This window comes from Dysidea avara, chromosome 7 (genome assembly GCF_963678975.1).
Source record: "Dysidea avara chromosome 7, odDysAvar1.4, whole genome shotgun sequence".
In the NCBI taxonomy this organism is placed as follows: domain Eukaryota; kingdom Metazoa; phylum Porifera; class Demospongiae; order Dictyoceratida; family Dysideidae; genus Dysidea; species Dysidea avara.
In genome coordinates this window covers 3,065,186-3,089,745 of record NC_089278.1, presented here as the reverse complement: position 1 = coordinate 3,089,745, position 24,560 = coordinate 3,065,186, and the positions used below count along the sequence as shown (strand labels likewise).

Genomic DNA, 24,560 nt, shown 5'->3' with positions numbered 1-24,560 from the left:
TGTGTTGGGTTAGTGTCATGTCAGTGGGTTCGCACAGGGATTAGATTTATTAAGGAGGAAGGAAAAAACCAGCAGACCGCCATAATATATAGCAGAGTGATATGCAACAGCCTACCACTGCCCCGTGACTCCAGTGATTCTCTAGTTTAGGCACCCGTGCGATAATTTGGATAAGAAATTTTAGGTGGTGGAGTGGAACGTTCACCACAATGAGTATTCAGTGGACAGGAGTTGCTGGGCTGTTATATTTTGAGATTGGACTTGCCTTTCTCCTGTGTCTTCCGATATTGAAAGCTAAAAGGTAATGATATTTTTTGAGCGTTAAATAGAATTGATGTGCTTTCTTCAGATGGAAGAGTTTGTTTAGCATTAAAATATTCTCATTCTTGGATCCAGTATGGCGTATTCTGTATTACTCAGTTTTGTTGCTCCTGGTTATTCTGTTTCTTGGTTAGTGGTGCTATGTTCTTTTGAGGTGTTAATGCAAGGGGTCGTTACTTTCATACCGACAGTTGTTACACTTGCGACCGGGATCAAGAATTTTGATCGTCAAAATTTTGCCTTAATCACTTGATTTCACCTATAAAATAGCCTTGATTCTTAATCGTCTACTGTAAAAGCCTAGTAAATTCTCATGTCGCTAAAGGTTAGCTTTCGAAGGTGCTTGATCGTCACTTTGTGGACGTCTTGATCACTTGATTCACTGTGCAAAAGCCCCTTGATCGCTTGATTGAATTTTGATCCCGGTCGTAAGTGTTCAACAGACAGTATTGAAGTGACTACCCCTTGTAATGTGTTGTTGATAATAATACAGATAGTTTGTCATTAGTGGTTGTGTGATGTATCTAGATTCAATTCGTGAGATGAACAAGTTTCGTGGTGATAATGAGTATGATGCACGAGCTAACTTGGAAACCAAACTTGATACCAGCCTCAAGCGATTTCGGGCTCAACGAAACTTTTACGTCAGTGGAATGACATTGTTTCTGATTGTGTACGTTCTGAAATAGTGAAGTAACTTTTGCTATTTTTTTTTTAACCTTGAAGTGTGATTCGTCGTTTGATAGCACTGTTGTCTGAGCATGCCAATTTAGAAGCCCAACATGAGGCTGCTTTGAAAATGGGAAGAAGTGCCTCAGCTGAAGCAGAAAGATTGAGAGCAGAAGCAGAGGTTGATATAAAAAAAAATATATATATATATATCACTAACAATGATTACGGCTTAATTAACCCATAGAAATCTGGGAGCAGTGGCAAGGTCAGCAAAGAAGAAACCAGTGAACTTAAAGAAGGTAAAACACAATGAAAGTCATGGTCTGATGTTAATAATGTACAACACTCTAAAGAATTGGAGAGAACGAACATGGAGATGGCTGTACTAAAGAAACAAGCTGCTAACAATGAAGCTGAGTATGACCGACTTGCTAAAGAAAACCAGAAACTTCAGGTACATGTGTTGCTAGCTGAAAATACTGTATAATATGTTCATACTTTACAGCAAGAACTTTACGTAATGCAAGGAAAAGATGTAGACAAGAAAGATCATTAATTAAAACATTACCAGTACTGCATGAACATTACACACAATATACATGTAGTGACACAGTTACTCATTGAGCTGACATAACAGGGCAGCTCCTTTAGATATCCAATAGTCTTGTGTTCCTTGAGATGGTAGGTAGACGGCCACAACAAAGTTTGTAGAATGACCTGTGCAACAAGTTTTATTACTACAGACAGTATCATTTCAATACTAACCAGTGGTAGATAGTACACCAGCTCTGGCCCCTGTTTTGTATAATGGACTTTTGTAGTCTTGTGGATTAGGGGTCAGGTTTCTAAATGGTTCCATGTGCATTACTGGCAGTGGCTGTGTGAGTGGTATATAGTATGAATGGTAATAGTAACAATATAACATGAACATCTGCTACACTTGTGTGTATGGTATACAGCATACACCTTTCTACCATATAGTACAAATTAAAAAGTTTTTTTAAGGATCAATTTTCCGTCCAAAACTATTAGACAGTATATTGATCTTACTGGGTTCATTTCTCCAGGCAAGGAATCTGTAATGGTCATACTATCAAAGTCCCATCTCATGGCCTCCATAAACAGTCCATGTACCATAACTCCATCTTCCTTTTGTTCTAGCTACAATTGATGAGTTAGCTGCAGGTTCTATGCAAGGCAAAGTTACCTCTTCATCAAGTTTGGAATGCTCATTTCTTTGTGCTGCCTGGTAGAAGTCCTCTTGTTGACAGTTGAGTGGGTACAGTGTATACTTGAATGCTAGTTCATCGATGGGCAAGTTGTACTTCCGAGCATGATTCTGCAGAGCTCCAGTCAGGAAACCTAACACCAACAAAGGCTTAAATTTCTGAAGTCAACACTTTATCCAGACCTTGAGGAAAGAAAAACCCTGATATCCAGAATGATTTTGGTACTCCATTAAGAATCCAGTGCTGTGTAGTGGTCAGTATATAACATACAGATAGTTTCACACTGACTCACTCCAATAAAATGCAGTCTGAGGACTAAATCTTTGACCCAAGAAGCAAGTGGTTTCAATGATGGATAAGCAGCATTAGCCCACATCTGAGGGACTTGGTTGTTCAGGAAACTGGTGTACACCTTCTCCAGTTCCTCTGACATAACTACCAAACCTTTGATAGCTTTTTGTATCTGCCGTAATGAATTCTACAGGAACAAGTTGATGAGCAGCAGCTGATTAACAAAATATCGGCTTACCTTGATAACTTTAAGTAGTTTGTTGAACCTGACTACCTCCTGACTTAATACTATGGATAGTGAGTTGATTTGTCCTTTATTATCAGGCTGAACAATCATGCAGTTGATGACATGTCATATAGAAGACACCACTACTTCATACCTCAAACAATTCCGGTAGTGCCTTATCGATATCTAGTTTCTCAGGTACCTTGCTTAGAATGCTCTCAGCCAGCTCATAGACAATTTCATCACTTGTCTTTCCTCCCCCACTTGATGCTAATCTCGGCTGTATATCCAGTATTGTGTTAACCAGAGTGTATGTCTCTTGTGTCTGACATGTGACATGTTACTAACACCACAGGCACACCACATTTAAAGTCATACATACCTGGAATGCAATGTTTGCATTGTCATGCATACCAAATATTTCAGGATCATCGTTATAAGGCAATTGTTCAATGTACTGCCTGTAAGATTTTATATCATCAGCTTCTGGAGAGTAGTAGACACCTGTGACGTGTGTGTATGCATGAAGTTTCAAAGTACTGGTTATTTCACTGTCTACCTGATGTGGAGTAAGTATAGCCAGGTTCTAGGGTGTTAGGGGCAAAGAATCCTCTGAGAATTGTCCTGAGACAACGTTGGTCCCAAGCATCTGTTACTCTGCCACCATAAGTGATCTATATTGCAATGTTGGAGTAGTGACCACAAATTTCAACAGCTCACCTCTCCAGTAATGAAGATCAGAGCATCCCAAGGAATACTGGCGTCTTCTAAAAAGATCTTCAGATTGTCCAGAGCACATTCACGATCAGAATCATTGAACTCATACTAATAGCAACAAAGCAGGTGATTTAGTCAATCATGTAATATAATAAGGTTACCTTGATGTTCCAACCCAATGGACCAAATTTCTTCCTCTCCTGAATGATGGCATGGAAGAAGCACAAACCAAATACTAATTTGCGCCAAGTCACTCCAAGAACTGGAAAGCAATGCTCAGGTAAAGAACTGTGTGTGTGGTGTGTGTATAGTTGTAGCAAGACATTTTTGGGCTCTGTTCCAAGCTAGGTACAGCAGTGTGCAAAGCATGCACTCTCTAGGGGAATCTGGGGCCATGCCCACACAGGAAAATTTTGCCCTCTGAGGGCAATTTTACACACTGACTGCTCTATTAGAACAACTGACTGTTATATTTCAATCATTTTGCAAACTAAAATCAGAAGATCAATATCGGTTGCTACGCCTATGGTTTATTGTATGTAACAGAAGTACCCATATAATTTACACAGTTCATGGATCTCTGATAAAAGTTAGCTGGGTACATGCTCAATGAAATTATTTGAGTGATAGTTTCCTATATGGATACGTATACTTACTGTGAGTCTCAAACAACTCAGATGATAGCTCAGTGAATGCTCTTCTAAGATTAGCACGAAGACCTACAGAATGTATGGTAATACGCTACACTGAGGCATTGAGCAGAGCTGACCTTTTGGTGGTTCATTAGTGACCTTCACTGAATTCTGTAACACACTGACGGGAAAGGATTTAGTTGGCATTGAACTAAGGAACAGTCTGAAGTCTTCATGGATGTTAGCATCAGGAGAAGAGAAGTTCTTTATGGTGCTCTCCATAGCCAACATCCATGATGCTGCCAAATGACAGTTCTGTAGGAACACCCAATCACCAGATTTGGTAGCATTAGAAATCATCTTCTCTGCCACTGGACCTTGTCCTTGTCCCAATGATATTGCATGGATCCTATGATAGATAAAATTTACAAGTGTAAATTGTTTTCAAAGTATGCAGTCACAATTTTACAAGGTGCTGTAGTTGGCCTACCTCTCAGTGTAGTTTCTCTCCTTGGCAAACCTCAGGAAGTTGCTCATGGGGTCAGAGCCAGTGGACAGGACGAACACAAGAGGTGTAATGTTGGACATGTCATCAAATAATATGGCCAAGTCAATGGGTGGACTCTCTACAAACTGAGGGCCCAAGTTGTTGCTAACAAAATCAGTTACCGCAAACACAACCTGAGCACCAGACACAGTACTATAGTAACCAGGCCACTACTGGCTGATATATCACCTTCTCTTCTAAGAATAGCTTCACCATGATTAGCTTCTGGAAATCTGTTAGTCGTTCATCCCAGTGGCCAATCGGTCCTTCTTTGGGAGGCTCTTCATCAGGATTGTAAGGTGGAGGCTCGACGTACTCTGAATACTCTTCAGGGTTGACTTTCACCTTCGCAAGAATTACACACACATACATCACAATATCAAGCTGGTACATACCTGTAACCTGCCAATGTTACAAAACACTGGAGTGGACACTATGTCGGTGCTTATGCCATTGAAACAAGGTAAGAGTTCTTGAAGGTCACAGCAATTGTTCCACAGTGATTGTGTCAACCAGGGAATGTCGGGCTTCTCTGGTCTCTCCTTGTCCATTCCAGCTGCTCCTCGAAGGAAATAGTTCCACTCAGCATTGCTAATCTCCCCACTTTGTCTCATAATATCACAACACAACATGAAAGAGAACATTAACTTGTGCTGTTCAAACAATCCACGTGCCACGTTAGTGTACACTGAGTTTGTACAGCCACTGATCAGAGTTTTGAGACGAGTGTTTAGGTCATCTGACTTGGGACTGTTCTCAATACACAGGTTGAATAATTGCTGAAAATATTTTAATGAATACTGGTACATGGGGTCCACCTCGGCCAGTGTAGCTACCACAAAGTACATCACAGAACCTGCAGGATTATTGTACACATATTAGGGTAGTACAATATTAGTGGTATTTACCTCTTGTAGCTACAGCACGGTAATTTTCTCTCTCTGTGGATATCATTGTTTCTGTCTGCTCAGCTTGGATTAGACGTTTTGAAATTTCTCCCGAAGTGATCTATGACAGCAGCTTATTGCGCTGAGTGTTGGTGATGAATGTGTCCCACCTTAGAACTGTTCAGTGTTTCAACTAGTTCTTCATCATCCAATATGTTACCCTCTGAGTGGAAGAGCTTACGTAGAATTTCATTTTCAATTCGCTAAAAGTATTTCATGACAATAACACACAAGTTATCACAGGTCTAATACAGTACTTTAAGTTCGCTCTTATCTGCATTGATACGGACTATCAGTTGATTACGCTTCTCCTCCAGATCAGGTCTCTCCAGCCTCACCACATCACTGCAATATGTCAGGTACACTTCATCGCACTTGTATAGCACACACGCACACACACACACTATACCTCAGTAACTGATCCTCCAGTCCTGACTGAATAACAGTGAAGTTAATGACGGTCACTTTGATGCACACTTCTGGTAGGTAGTGTGGGTTGGCCATTTTTGTAGTCATGTAGAATCTGATGTATTACAGATAGTATATGCGATAATTGTGAAACATAGTTGTATACCTGAAGTTCTTATCATAATCGATGTCACTATCTCCCAGCCGAATTAACAGCCGACCACCCTAAAGATGAGAATTTTATGTAGTAACATGTACACAATGTTTACGCTACATACACGACATGCACGCACGCACGCACCCACACGCACCCACACACACACACTACGTACTTGCATAAATGTTTGTTTTAGCAAAACTGGCTCCAAGGCTGGGTCTAATGTTTCTTCCACCTACAGATCGCTATAACTACCATTAACACACAGCAACACAATCTCACCTCTTCCAACAAAACTGGCTGACCAATTCTGATGGCATTCTCTAGAGTTCTGAGAAAGTTAGGATCGGTGAGTTTGATAATTTTCAACCCGTTACGTCTTTCCATGGTACGTATCCATCGATTAGCCTATCACATATTTGTACCACTAAATATGTCAGTGCAAATGCTGACCTGATCCTGAGGGTCTATCATCAAAGGCCATCTCCTTCCTCTAGTGACCAATAGAGCATTCTCAGTTGAGAACTAAATACACACATATTTGGGACTTTTGGTTATGAAGATGAAGGATAACTTACGCTGTCCCTTGGGAGTCCATTAATATTCCACTGTCTGATTTCATACGAATCCCCCAGCACTGACACCAGAGACAATTCATCTGAGACTGGTATCTCTAATTCCTTGCAGCGAGCAGTCCAAGACTCAACCAACTGCAATAGAAAACTCTCCTGATAATTGCACAGGTGGGCAATCCAATGGGAATAAAAAATTGAGCAAGAAAATAAATGCTAATAGGAGTCAATTCCCACAAAAAACCTAGCTACTATCTGAGGCTCCACAGCTAACTACAGGATAAATAGTACTTCACTGACCTCATGTCTGTAGGAGCTGGTGAAGGCACCATAGTAGGCCACACAAGCTGCAGCTATGAACACGTTGCCTATAACATTACCAATCTCCTTCTCAAACATCTACATCACAACAATGTTAAATATAGTTGATATGGTAGAGTGTACTAACCTCTACAGATTCTGCCCATCTAACTTGCTCATCTGCGAGAGCTGTGGTTAACTTTGATGCTCTTTTGAGTCGATCAGCTGTAGTTTGTATGTTCTGGCTAAGCTCTTCTTTCTCTGCCAAACTCTGATCATAAGCAGCTTTCAATTCCGCTATCTGTGATAGTGTAGTATGTACAGTATTAGATGTGAATGCTGTACACCGTACCTTAGCCTCTACATCAGCAAGAGCCTTTTGTTTCTCTGCCAACTGTGCTTGCACCACATCAAGATCAGCTTGGGCAGCTTTCAGTCTGTATGTGTGATATTCTTATTAGTAAACTCCAAGGGATATAATTTGACTAACTTTTCTCTCTTTGGCTCCACAGTCTTGTACACCCTAGCATACAAGTCCAGTGCCCTTGCCCACATACACATGGACTTGCAAGCCTGAAATAAGCCATGATAGACAACAGTGATACAAATTAGGGTAGTATACCTTGGATGTCTTTTCTACTATGTCAGGTAGAAATTTGGGATTGTCAATGTACTTTTTGAGCTTCTTTAGAACACTTTCAGGAATTTTGTCCTAAATTTCATTGTATTTATAGAATAGTGTTGAGCACAATTGTGTTGTATATTACCTTATCAAAATCAATTAGCTTTTTCAAAAACCCTGGGTCTCCTAGTAGCTGTTTAGAATTTCCCCAGTCAGGTCTCTGGCCAAACAATATACAAATAGCTTCCATTACAGTCAATACAAGTTCTGGAGGTTTCTGGAACACCCTAATTTCTGAAATGTCACTCTTGTCCAGTGCATCAAGTGCCTACACATCACACACACATTTTTCACACCAGCTCAACATAACATACTGTGTACTTTATTAGCTGCCTCTAGTGCTGGCAGAGCTTCGTCCAGATCACGTTGAGCGTCAGCTGCAATCTGTTGCGTCTCTTCAGCTTTCTCCTTTGCCACTGCTTCATCCTTCAATACCACAACTCTGACCTGTTACAATGACATTATAGACATTGCTGGTGGTATTGTATACCTCATCAGCTTTCTTCTGGTCAACTTGTAAAGTGGCCATTAGTGCATCAGTGGCTGCACTCTTCTTCTTGAGCTCCGGCTCCAATGCTGTTAACTCCACCTATACAAGTATTTATGTATGCATATAGCAGCTCTGTAAACTGAGTAATGGTACCTCCATTGTTGCTACAAGGTCATTGGTTTCTAACAATTTCTTCAAACCGTTTGCTATCCTGTCTCTAGACTGTATCAACTGTCTGTAGGACACAAAATAAAAACGTACGTGCACTATTGAGATTTTTTTTATTACTTTCGTTTCTCCTGCAGCATAGACAAGTACAAGTTGATCAACTCCAGATAACTTGTGGGTGTGGTGTAGTAGCGTCGTCTCAGCTCATTGTAGAACTTCTCAGCTTTCTGACTGACACTGCTATGAATCATTACACACATCTCAGAAACCTTTGTCTAACAAACACACATGGGTACAAGTTACCATATGTGCATGTCAATAAGTAACACACACCTTCATTGCATCGTCTCCTAACTCAACATTCTCAAAGAAGTTCACAGCTACAGACATGAGTGCCTCTCTACAGGCACACAATCAACGCTACACTGAGTGTACATTACTAACCTCGGCCATTCAGTGAACCAGTCAATTGTGCAGCAGTTAACAAGTGAAGGAAACATCCTACAACGAGCTCTGAAGGAGTCTCCCACTGGACTCATGCACAGTACAATGTGTAGTTTGCTTTGTACACAACCGATGAAGTGAGCAAATATTCCATCCCTAGGTGGAGAGATTATCATCTCTTGTATCACTTCATGACAGTAGCAGACAAACCTGTCCTGTTCTGATACACCATGGTCTTTAGCTAACGGTCGGGTGGCTGCTATTATCTTCTCGTACTCGTCAGCTTCAAATAAGTTAGGAACCTACACAACATGTAATATGAACACCAGTAAAATGTTGTATCGCTAACCTCCCCAGAGTTCAGCATGTTATTGATATCTTCAAGAAACTCCTCCACAATAATCTGTTGACCAACAACAATGTCATCAACATTACAGTAATAATGACACATACCTGAGTATCAGTGAACAAGAACGCTGTGTCTTGTCTTTCCACTCCAGTCATCTGGTATAAGATCTTGAGGTCTTCATGAAAGGCAGCATAGTCATACCCTCGAGTCAACTCAATTTGGAAACACTTGTATCCACAAATGTGTGATGCTAGTCGGGTTAGACTCTGTTTGCCAGTACCACCAACGCCAACTAACAAGGCATTCCCTCGAGGTTGCCGCATCATACGAGCAATCCTATACAAGCCATAACTACGAAACTATATCTTTCATGTTTACCTTGTAACATGTTGAACAGCATCAAGGAAAAAGACAAGCTTCATCTCTTTAGGAGAAGACAAATTGAAGTCATCCAAGTACTAAAAAATGAACAAAAGTGAGTAAGCTGTCATATATATTTATATACAAGTATTTAACCTCAGACAGCATATGATTTAGTTTCTTTTTGTCTGTGATCTCTTCATAAATACGGTCAGATTTAGGGGCACCCATCTTCATAAAATCTCCAAATATGATTGGTTCAGTTTCAAACTTTTCAGGTGGTGTATCCTATAACACAATTGCACACAGGTAAAATAGATACGTTACTACTATAGTATGTTCACATTGAGCTGAATCCTCAAAAACAATTAATAACTCATGGATGCAATTACACACAATCTTGAAATTTGGCACATTTGTAGTACTGCTTGACCCGCTAAAAATATTTCAAAATCGTTTTGTTTAAATGTTTGACATAATATTTACAGCCAATCAAAATTTTCACAATACATTTCCTATGGGGAAGCCATATAAGTACAGTGTCCATTACAGCCCTTTCCTGAACTTGTAATGGAGCCAAACCATACATGTCTGTTGTTGACACTTTTGCTGTTACTAATAATCATCTAGTTGGCTGAAATGTTAACTCTGTTGAGAAAAAATCCACTTTTAATTTTTAGGTGTTTTTCAGGGTTCAGCTCAACGTGAACATACGAGTACCTTTGAAAAGTGCTTCAGTGACATTTCAGATAAGATTCCATTAAAATAATCCTTGTCAGTTTTATCAACCAGTCGATCATGGAACACTCGCTGACACTCGTGGCAAAACAAACGGTACACATGAACTTGTTCCCTTATAACACCAGGATCAGCTTGGAGCACACCTGTAGTGTATTCATAACTTCATAATGTAATTCCACTTTGTATACTACACATGCTACTACCTTGAATACATTTTGATAAATCCCTGAGGTTGAATATGTAGTGTGACTTGGTTGGTGTGGGTAACAAGTCCGTACTCATTCTACCGTAAATCTCAACACTACAGGGACACACTGTGTAATAAACTACCCTAACACACTAACACACATATGCACATGCGCACGCACACATGCACACACACCTAGCATTCACGATTGGTTCTGCTGCCTCTTTCACTGCTGGAGGAAACTCTGCAAAGAATCCCTTAGTAATGGCCTAAATTGTGCAACATATACACAATACAATACAGACAGTTGACAGCACCTTGAAGATTGCACCCAGACTCAACTCCGAAGGAGGTGGCAAACAGAACATACTAAAGTGTCTTATAAATCGAGGAGTGATTGGATTACGACCACCTCCTGGTGGGGCACAAGCTGCAGTTATAATTACATCTTTAATTTCCTTCCAAAAGAGTTTCTCTCTGTCATAAAACCCTCCAAAATCCTTACATAAAGGAAAATATCACACCTGTTGACAGTAACCTGCATACCACATTACCTGGTATTGTCTCAATAGTTCAATTGGTGGCTGTGATCCATATGTGTCCAGTTTGGGCATGTTAAGATCATCAACAAACAAGACTACCTTCTTACCAGCAGGAGCACCTGATAACATTGTCATTGTAAGTCATATTCATCAAACTGTTGGCAAATGAGTTTACCTAGAATGGTTTTCCTCTTCTTCTCAAGTTTAGACTCAATTATTTCCTGAGTTCTGAAACTGTTAGTTTGTGCAGAAAAGTTTATGCATACTCCAACATATCCACCCTTCTTGCTCAATTCATTCAACTGATACTTAGCTATTACTGACTGCAGAGTAGGTTTGTGACATTAACCACACAAGCAGCACAGCAACTCACTTTTCCAACTCCAGTAGTTCCAGTATACAGCACTGAATGATTCACATCCAATAACTTCTCCAACAAGAAACCATAACGAACTGTGTCAATGGTTGGAACCAAAATGTCAAAGTACGATACCTGCAGTGAAAATAAAATGAAGTGTGTGTGTACGTGTGTGGTGCTGACATCCTCACTGTGGGCTTTTTAACACACCACTTGTTGGTGGTATGGGCTAATGGCAGCACCACTGTCCCTGTGGTGAAGACCAAGTTAGAGTAATTTGTCATTGGTGTGTGTTCTATTAGAGTAAATTGTTCTGATTGTTCTATTAGAGTAGAACGAAGTTCTGTATATAAATCAATGGGCTTCAATTATCTGAACACTTTTTACTAATTATAGGAACAAAGCTCTCTCTCTCTCTCCTTTGTACCCAATTAACAGTCCTCCCAATAGAATAGTCACTTTTGGCATTCGAAGGTGTTTGGAATACTGAGGTTCAAGTAAGCAAGGATCCACTATAGTTGTGTACATATGCATGAGTACATGTGCTGCACATATCATCAACTTGCACGTGTACAATATGATAATTGTAAACACACCTCTTTATCATAGTTAAAAGTGGGGATAACTTTCTCCCACATTTCAAGTCTGCCAGTTTCAAAGTCCACAAAATAATCATACACATCTCCACTGCCAGGTATCTAGTTACCAAATAGTGACTACAAGAAGTGTACAACAACACTGCACTCACCTTCACATCATGAGTGTCGCTAAACAAGTCCCTTACAAAAGAATCAAAACCCTCCATAGATTTAGTGATCAGGTTGCCGCCGAGAGACCAGACATAGGCAAAAAAGAAAGTCGTGCAAATGAGTGGATGAAGACTGGCAGGGTCTTTGTTAGGATCAATCTTATTATTGCCAGTAAATAACAGTGAGGTCAACAGGCTACTGATTGTGACCACTTTAGCAACGTCAACCTTAACAAGTAACAACATTACCAGTACACAGGGGATAGAGTATACCAACCTGGTCAATGCCTTGTAAGCATGACTTTCTTACAAACTTCAGACCAGGATTAACATAGTTATCAAACAGTTCAATGATGTATTTCTGTATACCAATAGTCATGTATTGTACCATTATCTGCAAGCATACCTTAGCCTCGTCTTTTAGCTTCAACTTCTCTGCATAACCATTGAGCCATGTCTGTATGACTGGCTTCCACCTTAGATCATCTGGATCAACGTACACCATACCACACCTGTGTTCAGTGATTTCTCATGCTTCACTAGACACTATATGGACATGTTACCTGCTGACAGTAGCTGGCGAGGCCACTGCCAAGTCCTGCACCTCAAATGTCATGTGGATGGTGTGGTTTAGTTTAATTCTTTCACTGTTGGCAAGACACAACATCTTATTGTCATCCAACACAGTGTTCATGTTCTCAATCCACAGTGCATCCACTGGACCATCACACACAATCCACTTTTGGTCCTCTGATGTGTCCTACAATGATCAACGTTACCATATCATATCAAAGCTACATTTTCACACTTACCTTACAACAATGTCTGACAATTGTGGCCATCAGACCATCTTTCCATTCTAGTGTCAGCTTGTTCACTTCTCCATACAGCTCACCCATAGATACACTCTACAATACAAATGTAAAGGATGCACATTGTGTAGTGTAGGCACCTTGGGGTTGAGGACAAACGTCTGTACTGGTTGGTAGTACTGGTTTTCAATCCCTTCAGCATGTAAGTTGGTTAGTGTATCTTTGAGAATTTCATATGTTGTGGTCTTTCCACCGCCAGTTGGTCCAACCAACATAACACCATGACGTACTATCATTGTCTCATATAACTGAATCACTTTGCTGACCAGTGTTGCAACAGGCTGAAAGCATCAACAGATTTGTCATGTGCGTGTGTGCACGTATGTATGTGCATGCGTGTATATGTGTGCACACAAGTGTATAGTGCTACCTGTAGTCCACGTTTCTCCATAGCTTCTATTATTCCTGATTGCAACTTGCCATAGTCATGCTCAGGTAATGCAATGCCAGGAAACAAATCTGATAAGATGCCCTGGACACACGCACACTTGTGAACAACTTATAACTAGCATACCTCATAAACTCACCTTAAACAAAGTAGCATCCTCGGTCAGAAATTTAGGAAGATTGCTGTCCCTAAGAGCTCTAATTAGCACAACATCTTCCCTAAGATCAGGGTTCTCTCTCTTAAGAGCACCAGCCATCACCAATACCTGCACACACATACATACAACCACACATACAGCATTAGTAATTATTCTTACAGATTTAACTGCTCGCATTCCAAAGTCATAGTGGTCTTGCTGTGACAACTGTTCACTACACAACTTGTACATCTGTACCATCTTGCGAGCTAAGTTCTTGGATGATTCAAAACCCTCTGAGTAGAGGATCACCTCAGCAATAAGAGCTACATATGAAACAGCTGTTTTAGGTATTGTATGATTACAGTAGACAGTACCATAGTCAGGAACCATCATAGCAAATGGTCTGAACAGAGCCTTCAAGTTATCAGGTAGCTCAGTCCTCCCAGCATATCCAGGATTCATGGTGATAAAAGCTGCACAAGTTCGTACCAGTTTGATCTCACGTCCCTCAAACTGAAACCTTTGCAGCTACAAAACCAGAAAAACTACATCACTACAAGTCTATGTCGTGAGTCTAATAAAACAAATTATATACTCTAATAGAACATACACACTGTAAACAATTACACAATTAAACAGTTTACACACACTACACACACCCTTGCCGCTTTGGCGTTTCTGATGGTCAAAAGCTGTTGAGCAATCACAGACAACACTTCAATGTCAATTCTGTTGAATTCGTCAAAGCAGCACCAAGCTCCTGATTGGGCCAGTCCAGAAAAGAACCGACCCATCATCTGGGAGTAGTCAGAGGAATAATGACAGTGATAAGTGAAGATGCAATTTCACCTTAAAGTCTATTCCTTCTGAACAATTGAATACAACACACTGCTTAGCCAAAGCTTTTGCCAAGTCTTTGGTTGTCTCAGTTTTGCCAGTGCCAGCAGGACCGGCTGGGGCTCCACCAAGGTCTAGTTGTAGGGCACCCATCAAACACAGGTAGCAGCGATCAGTAAGTGGTGTGATGACCAGCCGAGGGGAAGCCCCCAGGTATTCATAACCATACACATATCGTGATATAGACATGCGAACAACACAGTCATCAATGTCAGGATCCCAGTAATAACGAAGGTTCTTCACCCATTCAAAATCTTGAATGCCAGACACCTAAAGAAATGGCATATACCTTGCCCACAAGTTCTGATGTAGTCTATACCCCATTGGTGACCATAGCAGTGACGGTGTCCCTAGCATGTACATCCAATGTGATGAGGGCTCCAATGATATTCCTAACTAGTTTAGGAAGTGATCCCCTAACAAGCTCTGCAAGTCTGTTGAGGTTCTGTACAAGCAAGACAAGCAGGTCACACCAGTATTAGCCAAACATCAAGTGACCTGGAAGCATCTTTGCTCAGCTTGTTTGACTTCTTCCACAATGTTATCACTAGAGAGACAAGTGGTGAGATCCTTGCACCACATCATTTGGGACACTGACAACACAACCTAGTACATGAGAACAATATGATGACAACAATAATTATTATCATTTAATAAAATGTTATACTTGACTAGGATGACAGGTGGCCCATTCGTGTCTTTGCTTTGTTTCAAAATCAGTCATTGCTGCTTTAGTGATTCTCCGTAAAGATGTCACCATTGATTCTTCTACTAATGTCAGCCATTGTTCCACATTGCCTCTAGCTTTCAATCCCTGTAACAGTAAGATGACTGTGTGACTACTTCATGATAACCATCACCTTCTGTAGTGGAACTTTCTCCTTCTCTGGTGATAACATAGCAAGTATATCATTAGTCTTCACTTCTTCACCGTTGACTTCTGTGGTACCAAATTCTAACCTGTAAACAGTGAGTGTCTGACAACCATACAACACTATTATTATAGGTAACATACAAGGCAATAGCATCAAAACATTTCCTCAAGTGAGGCTGAACTGCCTGTGGATTTCGTGTCTGAGATAAGATCTCCAATAGCTCATCATTTGACAAGAAGAAAAATCTGTATTGATAAACTAAAAGTATCAATAATAGTCAAAACAAAATGTACCGTGGGAATTGCATTCTCTTGGACTCCAAATAATCTTCCAAGCACTTCTGAATTTCTTCCAACAGTGTGTTACATTTCTGGAACTCCTCCAGTAAACCTATTAGGCTACTATGACAAGCTTAACACATGTTACCAGTGTATTTACCAGGTCTGGTAGCTGCTCTAAGTGCATTAGGAAGTTTCTGAACAGTTCTCATTGTCTCCTTCCAGGACTTGTCCACAATGTTGAACTTCTTTGCTTCATTAGGTAACTGACGTTGGATATCAGGAGCACCAAATATGCTCTCCAGGTAGAGCCAGTTACGTTGACACTCCAGCCATTCATCCTAGCATAACAAATTTTAGCAGTGTATTAAAGAAGTGCTAATCTCATACCATTGTCTCTGAGAACAATGACAACTGTTTTCCCCATTCCTCCACACGAGGTTTGATGGGACCTACATGTCTTGATCCAGCTATGGTGGACACTGTCACCTACACCATTGACATGTCGCTCACTCCAACACTGTATGACACTCCACCATACCTGGCTGTCATCTAGTACCACCTGAACATCATCTGTCCCTCCTAAAATGAACACATCCTTTTGATCTCGGTGAGACAGGACAACAAATTCAATGGATTTCCATGAGTCCTCCACCTGAAGTAAATGAGCAATAGAACACACAGAAAAGGAGTGTGCTATGTCACACATACTTTCTTCAACATTGTTTCCAGTGCTGCTTCTGCAGATGCCTGGCCAGATACCTCTTGTATGGCTTCAGAGTGCTCAAATGCATTCAACTCTGTTAGCAGCTTCAAATTAAGTGGTTCTTCTTGTGAAAACTTGTGAGAAACAATTTGTTCAATTTGTTCCCAGTGCCTCCCTTTAAGGGAAGGATTTCGCAAGTTCGTTATCACTGGCATCTGACAACATCACATTTGTAATTAGTATACATGTATATAAGGTGAATTACCTTCTCTTGCATATCTTTGACTTTAGCCTTCAGTTTAGGTACCACTCCATTGGGTGGAAGTCCTTTTTCTAACTGTGTCACCATCTTGACGTATTTAGTTACCACACCCCCAACAGTTTCTGGCTTTAGATCATCAAATGGAATCTACAAACACGTAATTGTAAACACTAAACACCTATTCCATCAGTGATTACCATCATCCATCGTTGATTCAGCGAGTCCCATTCAGCCTGAGCATCCCAGAGGTTCTTCTTCATCTTAACATCAGCGTGAGCTTCTTCCAGCTCCTCAAACTTTGTCACTTCAACCTGATGAATTACAAAGTAATTTGACCATTCACATGACCAAACACAAGAAGAACAGGTGGCACATACTTTGAAGTTCTTCTGGTAATTCTTGTAGGTGTACGCTGTCTGCTGTAGGTCGTCAAGTCTACCCAACAAATCTCCGAGGAACTTCTGCACTTTGACAGAGTCTGAGTTAGCATCCAAAATGATGGGATCCTAGGAATACACTCATCCAATATACTACCATAACACTGTAGCTACAGTACTTGCGCTTGATCCTGGATGTCTTTAGCTCCCTCTGCCAGCTTTTCAATGTCCCTATCCAAATGAGCACAGAACTTATTCAAGTTTTGTTCTCTGTTGCTGAGAGCTTTATCCAGGGACATGCTGAGACCATTAACAGCTGGTCTTAGAGTCTGCAATCATTATCACATCACAACACTGTCCAGTTACAATATTTATAACCTGATAAGTAGCCAGATCTTCTGGAGGTACAGGAACTTCATACTTCTCAATTAGTTCATACAAATCTTTCACAGTATTCATCTCTTCTTCAACAGACTGGCTCTACATGGCCACCACAATCAAGATATTAATACACTCAGTACCAGCTAATAAGTACCTTTGCATTGATTTCGTCCAATGAGTTGAGGGTCTTTACAAACTCAATTGTAGTTGTAGGCTCTGTCTCCAGTTGAAACATTGCTTCTTGTGAGAAGTTGATCAGCTTCAACATCATTTGTCTTGCCAGGTTAGGCATGATTGTATGAATAACCTACAACCAACAGTCACTCATTTACACAACCATATTTATAGTGACCTCTAAGCAACGTAGTGGAGATGGGAGGAGCATCTTCTTTAGGTCCTCTGAGTCAACTAGAATCATTCCAGTGTCCTTCTTGATAGGACAGGCTACCGCTTGGTGGTGCTCACGCTTGTATTTGGCTAGAGAATGCTTGAAGAAATCAACGTCTGTGAAGCAATACACTTTATACACATCAACAGTAGGTATATAAATCACCATGTTCTTCCTCTTCTATTTCTTCAAGATTCAAGTCCTCATTTTCAGCGTAAAACTCACGGAATGCCTCAAACTTGCTAGCATATTCTTCAGCTAGTTTATACCCAGAAGACAAGCATGCCTATATGTCATGTCATCTAAATTGTACACACACTAAACCAAGCTATACTTGTATGCTGTCAGACAGCTCCTGTAACTTGGTATCATCATCAAAAACTGCAAAAAGAGACGGTCCCTGTCCACAAGTCTTTTCTTCAAACTTCTGGTTTATCAGTGGTCTATAATGTACAACAACTAAGTGCTCAACCCCATCACACACAATCGTACAAACCGTGTAAAGGAATGGAACTCTACATCAGGGATCATGTTAGGTACTGCTAGTGTGCAATCCTTAAACCTGTGTAACAGTTTATATAAGCAGTCCTTAAACTCTGAAAGCTGTGGCTCAAAGTAAAGTCTTTCTGGACACAACAACAGTTTAGCTGTAAACAAACAAGCTACTGCCTTGTCATCTTCTTTGCCCTAAACATGCATTCACACTACTCAAACATGTAACAGGATCAGTACTGCTGCATACCTGAGATATACGTGATGTCTGTGATGGCATTTGACTGATAGGTTCGTACTCTTCTTCACCATCTTCATTAATAGTAATCGCTTGGACGACATCTTCAATAACAATAGGCTTGGCTATTTGGTATTGTAAGTAGTCTAGCAGGCCACTGGCTGATAATACTGCTAAGTTGTGCAGCATTGTAACCACCACGTAGTTGCACACACGGATAAAACTGAAGTGATAAATAGAAAATGCAATGTTACTATTATAGTCAAGATTACCTTGTCAATCTTTGGCAGTGAGACCTCTTGCTAGCTTGCATTGTATAAGTTTGTTTCTCTTTTACATCTAACAAAATCGGTTTACCATCCAAATCCAAGTTATCAGGATGCTTATCTGTGTTAGTAAATAGTGAAGCATTACAATCAACCAGTCCAAATACGTACCAATGTCTATTGGATCTGGAACAAATCCTTCAGCCTTTAGAGCATTCTCACACGCTTCTCTGACCACCCTTTTAACACTGCTATGAAACTGTGCCAATCTCACTGACACCTGTGGACAATGGGTAAGAATTAGTACTTTGAGCACACTTGTGTATATGTGTGCGTGTATATGTATGCATGCGTATGTGTAGCATCATATCAGACCTTTTGTGATTCCAGGGCCAAGCAACATAATAGCTAGGTGTTATTTGTTGAGGGAAAGCATACCCTAGTGCATGTCAACCACCCAGGGGCAAGTACCCAGGAGAATAGACTACAGTACTTGAGAACCAGACAGTGATTTCAATGGTTACTCAGAATAACAACTTGACTGTTGCATTAGGATGACTGCTTTATTAGAGCATCTTGATTTATAAATAGAGTGTAATTGATGTGCCCAGGATCCCTGAGTAATGGCTGTGTTTCTGTGTAGTGTGGATACATACGATTGTAACTCTGTGTGTGCACACTGCAGACATACACACATATAGTACACACTCACAATGCCCATTTTTCCTTCATGACAAGTCATAAACTCTTCAAGAGTGTATGTCTCCCCAGGATGGATAGCAACCATCAGTTCTGATGTACTCATCCTTAGACACTCCTCCCTTACTCCAAGTAGAGCAGGACAAAGATTCTGTGCCAAGTATGAACTAATGACAACACACAGAAGACCATACATATTCACCTTGTGTAGTATAAAAAGATTTTCTTCTAGTGATTTCTCGCAGGCACTAATCTTCCTGATAACACAATATTGCATAATATTTCATATACACTGTTCATGGTTGGGTGTACCTGCTGCGGACATTTTTCCTCCACACTGTAAATGCCTTCCAGAGATGAAACTTAGCAAAAGTCTTAATCTTGGTCAGCTTTTTAAAGTGTTTATAGTCAATAATCCATTGTTCTAGTTCAACAAATTCTGCCTTATCTCCATCCACTACCCTAGTTACCCCATGGAGGCTTAATGTGCAGTAATCACTGGGATGGATTTTAGAATGAGTAACGATTCTGCATGATAAATAAACAGCATAGGAAACAGGGTAATAGTGAGATCTACATATACATACTTTAAATTGTAAGGATCATAGTTAACTGACTGTCTATGTGCAACAGGAGTGAGATAGAAGAAGCCTAGTTCAGGCTCCTGCCTCAGTCTCTCAACTATTTCCAGAGGATCTCTAATGGATTCCAGAGGAGTGGGTCCCTTTGTAAATAAACTAGACTGTTCAGTTTGTATTGGAGCAAGCACTTTTTTTGAAGTGACCGATTTACGACCAGGACTTCTAAATCGTTGCTTCATTGGAGAAATGCGTCCTGATTTTCTGGGTTTTCCAGAAGGTGGTTTAGGAATGTGAAATGGCAGTGGTGAGGGATAAGTTGATTCTACATCTAAAATCTGTTCACTGTTATCAAAATCATCAGAAGATTTTAATACGGAACCAGCTGGGGAGCCATTACGAGGCTTCTTAGCAACTGGCTCAGTTTCATCACTTATACCCTTAGCTAATAACTTCTGCTTCTGAAAGGTAGTTAGTGCAGGCTACAGAAATAACACACATACACAATAAGTAATGGACTGGTCTTGCTAACTATAAAATTACAATAATTATCCAGTATATATAATTCGGTATAGCCTAGCTTGTTGCATGAATGTTTAATCAATGGTAAGAATGATAATTAGTAAACACATGTAGAAGTGCACCAATATAAATATCAGTATTGGTATTAGTACCGATATCACAATATCAGTATAAAGTTGACTTTTTAGCAGATATTCCACTATAGTTGCTCAGGTGACTTTATGCTTGATCTTGTAGCACTGTGGGTAGAGGCTAATTATTAACTGTTTTACAGCACCAAAGTTCAATTCCCAAGTTAAGCTGATTTTTTTTCTTTGCTCAGACCTTATCTTCTTATTTTTCTTTTTACAAAAATGTTTTCGCAACCACCTTTTTTGTGTTTAGAGGTGCACTGGTATGGGATTTTACTGATAACCAATATATTGGCTTCAAAATTACCGATTCCGATACCAATATTTTGTAGTGTTAGCTGAACATTAAAGGTTTTCATAGTGTTTACTCATAGCCATTACAACACACGATGAATTTTAATGTCACCTACAATTAATTCAGTGACAATCAAACAAACAATAAAGTAGAAGACACAGCATAGCTACAGATGGTGCTGTACTATAAGCTATAGGTACTCTCTGTACTTTTACTTACAATATTGGTAAGCCATGCATTCTACAAAGATTTGTTCTGCTGGAATACTGACACTCTCAAATTTTTTGAGTAAAGCCACATCACAATATCTCATTAATAGTGGGGAAAAACCATTAGGTATGACACAAGTTGTTGCATAACATGGCTATATGTACTGCTAGACCAGGAACATGGCATAATTTTGTGATAGCTGAAACTAGTATAGTGCAAAGAACAATGTCATGAATGTTTGTGCATTTATTTGAGTGATGTATGCTACTAGCAACTCACTAATGGTTCTAGCCTTCCATTTGGACCAAACAATTCCTGCAAATATGTTAACAAGAACTATGAAGTATTCTTTAAAGCAAAACAAAACAGCACCTGTCGATCTTTAGGCTTTCTGTGAGCTGCCTTTAACGATGGCTTGTTGTGAGAATGTATCTCTGACTTCGCGCATATTCTTGCCTTCAACTTCTCAGCGTCCACAGAAAATGGGAGACCGTACTGATTCGATTTGGAGTCTAACAGCCCTTGTAAGTTTTGAGCCATAAATAATTCGCTATGAACAACATGGATAAGTTAATATTTTCATTTCTATAGCAACAAGGTTGGCATTAAAAAGATTAACATTCAATTAAGTATAATCGCGGCGCGCGTTCATTCTTTAAACAATGATGAAGTCTGGTCAGGTCTTGGTGGCTTTAATGGTGGCACAGAAGCCAAAATAGTTCTTCCATACTTGGTATTGTGAAGGCCTGCTTCAGCTAATGCATTAGCTATCTTGAACCGTCTGTCTGCTTCAATCTAAAAAAAAAACAGCAAAAAAAAAACAGCAATAAGTATAGCTTATGCACTCACTGTACTCACTTTCTCTGTGGGAAAACTGTATGTTTTAAAGAGCGGTGCCTGGAGCTCCAGTTCAGCATCACTTTGAGTGTCTATTTTTGCTTGGTATGACTAAATTTGTGTTTAATCAACAAACTGACAATATTAAAACTTACTTGTGTTTCTTTTAATACTCGACAAGGATCAACCTCAGCCTTCACCTGAACCTGTAGCGAACTGTTGGTAAGTGATATGTCACAATCAGGGGAAACAGACCGTTGCTCTGAGCTTATCTAGCCTCTTCTCTCGCTCCATTTCTTCCATTTGTAGTCTGTTCTGTAGCAGTTTTTTATCTTCTAACTTCTGCAAACGCTGATCCTCTCTGTACTGAATCCTACCAAACAGAATGATTTTAGAATAAGCACAACCAACATGTTATACCAACCTTGCTTTGTCTTTTTCTGCTTGTACCTTTAACATCTCTTGCAGTTCGTGTAATCTCTTTTGTTCCTGCTTTAAAGTATTCTCTTTAATTCTCTGCTGTTCATGATGGTACATCTCAATCTAGCACATATTATTACTAGTATAACTATGTGTAGGCATGGAGAAAGAAGCTACAATTTGAGCAAGGTTTAATAACACAATAATACATGTTAGAAGTTATGGAACAGAAATGATGTCATTATGTAACATTTTACCAGCTTCTTTTGATTCTGTCTATGCTGTTTCTTCTGAAGTCCATCCTCTTGTTTCTTAGCCATTTCCTCTTCCCTCAGCTGTGCACTAATGACAGCTTCCAAGGCCAGTATCTCTTGCTTTGCTCTCCTCCATGCAGCAACCTACAACGCTGTTAAACTACCACCATGCTACAAATAGCTTTATGAACCTTATCATATAATTTCTTGCAAAGCTTTTGTTGCTGTGTCCTTTCCATTTGTAATTTTTCATGAGCTTCAAACTCTTCCCATGCATCAGCATATGTCGCCTGTACCTTCACCACCAATTCTTGTCTTTCATTTTGCCATGAATTTAAGAGCAACATTTTTCTCTCTTTGTAATACTGCAAAGCAGTGTATAGATCTTCATGGGCTACCTGGGGAGGGGGAAATGATAATATTTCTGAGTATTGTCACTGACTATTTCAGTTCTTGATTTGTGTGGGAATTCTCTCAATAGTCGGTCGACGTACAAGGACCTCCTGTTTGGTAGGCTGGGTGGGTACTGGCCTAAAATGGCTCCAAGTCTTAACCAATCATCAGCACTCCACCCACCATAAGGATCACTGTAACAATCACAATAACACACATGCTACATACAAGGGGATCGTACTTCAAATAATCTGAATATTTCTTTTTCAATTCATCAAGCTGCACAGAATATTGTTCATCAGTATGCAGAAACTCCTGCAACACTGAATCTTTCAGTTCTTCATAAGGACACGTTAACATCATTACATGAGATGGAATTCCTTTTTCTATGTGCAAATCACCATATGAATCATCATTGAAATTGTCCAATATGACAACTTGAATGTCATCATTGGTTTCTCTGTAAACTTCTTCAATTTGTTCAAGCAATTCACTTTGCTGCTGTTTCACAAATGCAAGTTCTCCCTTAACACGTTCATAATTTTCCTCATCATTTCTACAGTGTACTGATTGTCTTATCCAATACTTCAAGTCATCAGTCAACTGCAGTATAGGGTTTACAGTGTCTATGTGAAATTTCTCTTGCTCAATGTAAGCTTGAGCCTCCAATGTCAACATTTCAGAGAAAAAATTCTCAAGTTCTTCATCGTCACTTAGTGTCAACTTAGCCCTAACAGCTTCAAGCTCAACCTGAGCTGCTTTTCTGGCAGCTGCAAGACTGTGGCTCTCCTTTATCCAAACATCAGAATGTTGTCTTAATAAAGAAGTCTCTTTGGACTTTTTGTTTGCTTGGGACAGCTTCTTCAAGCGACCAAAACTTTCTAAACCAGACTGCTTATATTTGCCTGCTAATTCCTTCAATTGGTCGTAGTCTATGTTCTTATATTTAGTACTTTTCTTCTGACCACCAACGAAACGTTTAGCTAGGTCGCTCCCTATAGCTCAGTTAAACTTAAATAATGCGCACTAAAAAGCTTACCGTCGTACAACGATGTATCCATCGCTGATCGCCGATGAGTTAAGAAGGATTTTAAGTCTCTCCCGCTCATTCCGTAAAGTCACTTTTCTATTTTCGCCATTCTCACGTGCAAGAAAAGAATATTATAGTCACGTCTGGTTACCATAGCAACTTAATCGACAAATTAGTTGGGTGGGCACATAAATGTCCAACGAGAAGGGAACGAAGCAGAGAGAAACAGAAGAGTACTTATCTCAAATTAAATTGAAAGAGATTTTCCAGGTAAGAGGAACAAGAAGTCACAATTCCAGTGATCACACACACACACCTTCCAACATGAAAAAATTTTAACCTAAATTTTGTGTCATGGTGTTTTCCCTTGATAGGGATTATTACATCACGTGATTACCCAACAACCCAGCAATCCATTTGACTACTTCCATGAGAAACTAACAGAGATTAAAAAAGAAATGGAAGCCTCACAGGTTTGTAATTGACTTTTTAAGTGAAAATAACATCGAACCCTCCTTTCAGATTGACATTGGATCAACCACTT

The 24,560-nt window shown here is 39.9% G+C and overlaps 3 protein-coding genes across 3 annotated transcripts; 1 reads left to right on the top strand and 2 right to left on the bottom strand.

Moving 5' to 3' along the window:
* Positions 1-4: 4 nt before the first annotated feature.
* Positions 5-1,670, top strand: LOC136261701 (B-cell receptor-associated protein 29-like). The gene is made up of 7 exons (XM_066055751.1): positions 5-301; positions 350-450; positions 850-994; positions 1,048-1,171; positions 1,238-1,292; positions 1,347-1,447; positions 1,499-1,670. Exons 1-7 carry the CDS (start codon positions 210-212, stop codon positions 1,547-1,549), a joined length of 669 nt encoding a protein of 222 aa, XP_065911823.1. The 5' UTR covers positions 5-209; the 3' UTR covers positions 1,550-1,670.
* LOC136261678 (dynein axonemal heavy chain 6-like) lies at positions 1,530-21,695 on the bottom strand. Its single transcript, XM_066055722.1, has 92 exons — positions 21,455-21,695; positions 21,362-21,397; positions 19,934-20,406; positions 19,659-19,874; positions 19,549-19,603; positions 19,360-19,497; positions 18,819-18,927; positions 18,654-18,768; positions 18,394-18,604; positions 18,148-18,338; positions 17,986-18,094; positions 17,817-17,937; positions 17,616-17,767; positions 17,418-17,570; positions 17,261-17,362; positions 17,062-17,211; positions 16,883-17,011; positions 16,703-16,816; positions 16,509-16,652; positions 16,249-16,458; positions 16,079-16,192; positions 15,928-16,026; positions 15,698-15,878; positions 15,553-15,649; positions 15,400-15,504; positions 15,245-15,344; positions 15,052-15,198; positions 14,883-14,990; positions 14,704-14,829; positions 14,337-14,654; positions 14,147-14,284; positions 13,862-14,015; positions 13,665-13,810; positions 13,488-13,613; positions 13,331-13,432; positions 13,041-13,241; positions 12,901-12,996; positions 12,652-12,848; positions 12,495-12,600; positions 12,366-12,449; positions 12,089-12,316; positions 11,937-12,038; positions 11,356-11,475; positions 11,158-11,305; positions 10,995-11,101; positions 10,758-10,940; positions 10,636-10,709; positions 10,457-10,554; positions 10,233-10,396; positions 9,669-9,800; positions 9,531-9,610; positions 9,257-9,488; positions 9,153-9,206; positions 9,014-9,105; positions 8,804-8,959; positions 8,693-8,759; positions 8,480-8,634; positions 8,345-8,426; positions 8,192-8,290; positions 8,023-8,148; positions 7,787-7,969; positions 7,642-7,731; positions 7,510-7,592; positions 7,372-7,456; positions 7,168-7,320; positions 7,020-7,118; positions 6,726-6,857; positions 6,601-6,672; positions 6,430-6,555; positions 6,323-6,382; positions 6,157-6,215; positions 5,992-6,105; positions 5,840-5,927; positions 5,693-5,785; positions 5,544-5,643; positions 5,031-5,491; positions 4,825-4,980; positions 4,579-4,769; positions 4,226-4,497; positions 4,113-4,175; positions 3,618-3,718; positions 3,460-3,564; positions 3,299-3,413; positions 3,122-3,243; positions 2,894-3,064; positions 2,752-2,838; positions 2,515-2,700; positions 2,405-2,465; positions 2,201-2,355; positions 2,044-2,154; positions 1,759-1,870; positions 1,530-1,710 (listed from the first exon to the last, which is right to left on the bottom strand). The coding sequence occupies exons 1-92, from the start codon at positions 21,620-21,622 to the stop codon at positions 1,607-1,609; spliced, it is 12,450 nt and encodes a 4,149-aa protein (XP_065911794.1). The 5' UTR covers positions 21,623-21,695; the 3' UTR covers positions 1,530-1,606.
* On the bottom strand, positions 21,648-24,484 carry LOC136261689 (coiled-coil domain-containing protein 148-like). The gene is made up of 10 exons (XM_066055736.1): positions 24,026-24,484; positions 23,228-23,981; positions 23,036-23,180; positions 22,785-22,991; positions 22,597-22,737; positions 22,344-22,462; positions 22,175-22,292; positions 22,075-22,125; positions 21,941-22,030; positions 21,648-21,877 (listed from the first exon to the last, which is right to left on the bottom strand). Exons 1-10 carry the CDS (start codon positions 24,093-24,095, stop codon positions 21,731-21,733), a joined length of 1,842 nt encoding a protein of 613 aa, XP_065911808.1. The 5' UTR covers positions 24,096-24,484; the 3' UTR covers positions 21,648-21,730.
* Positions 24,485-24,560: the final 76 nt, after the last annotated feature.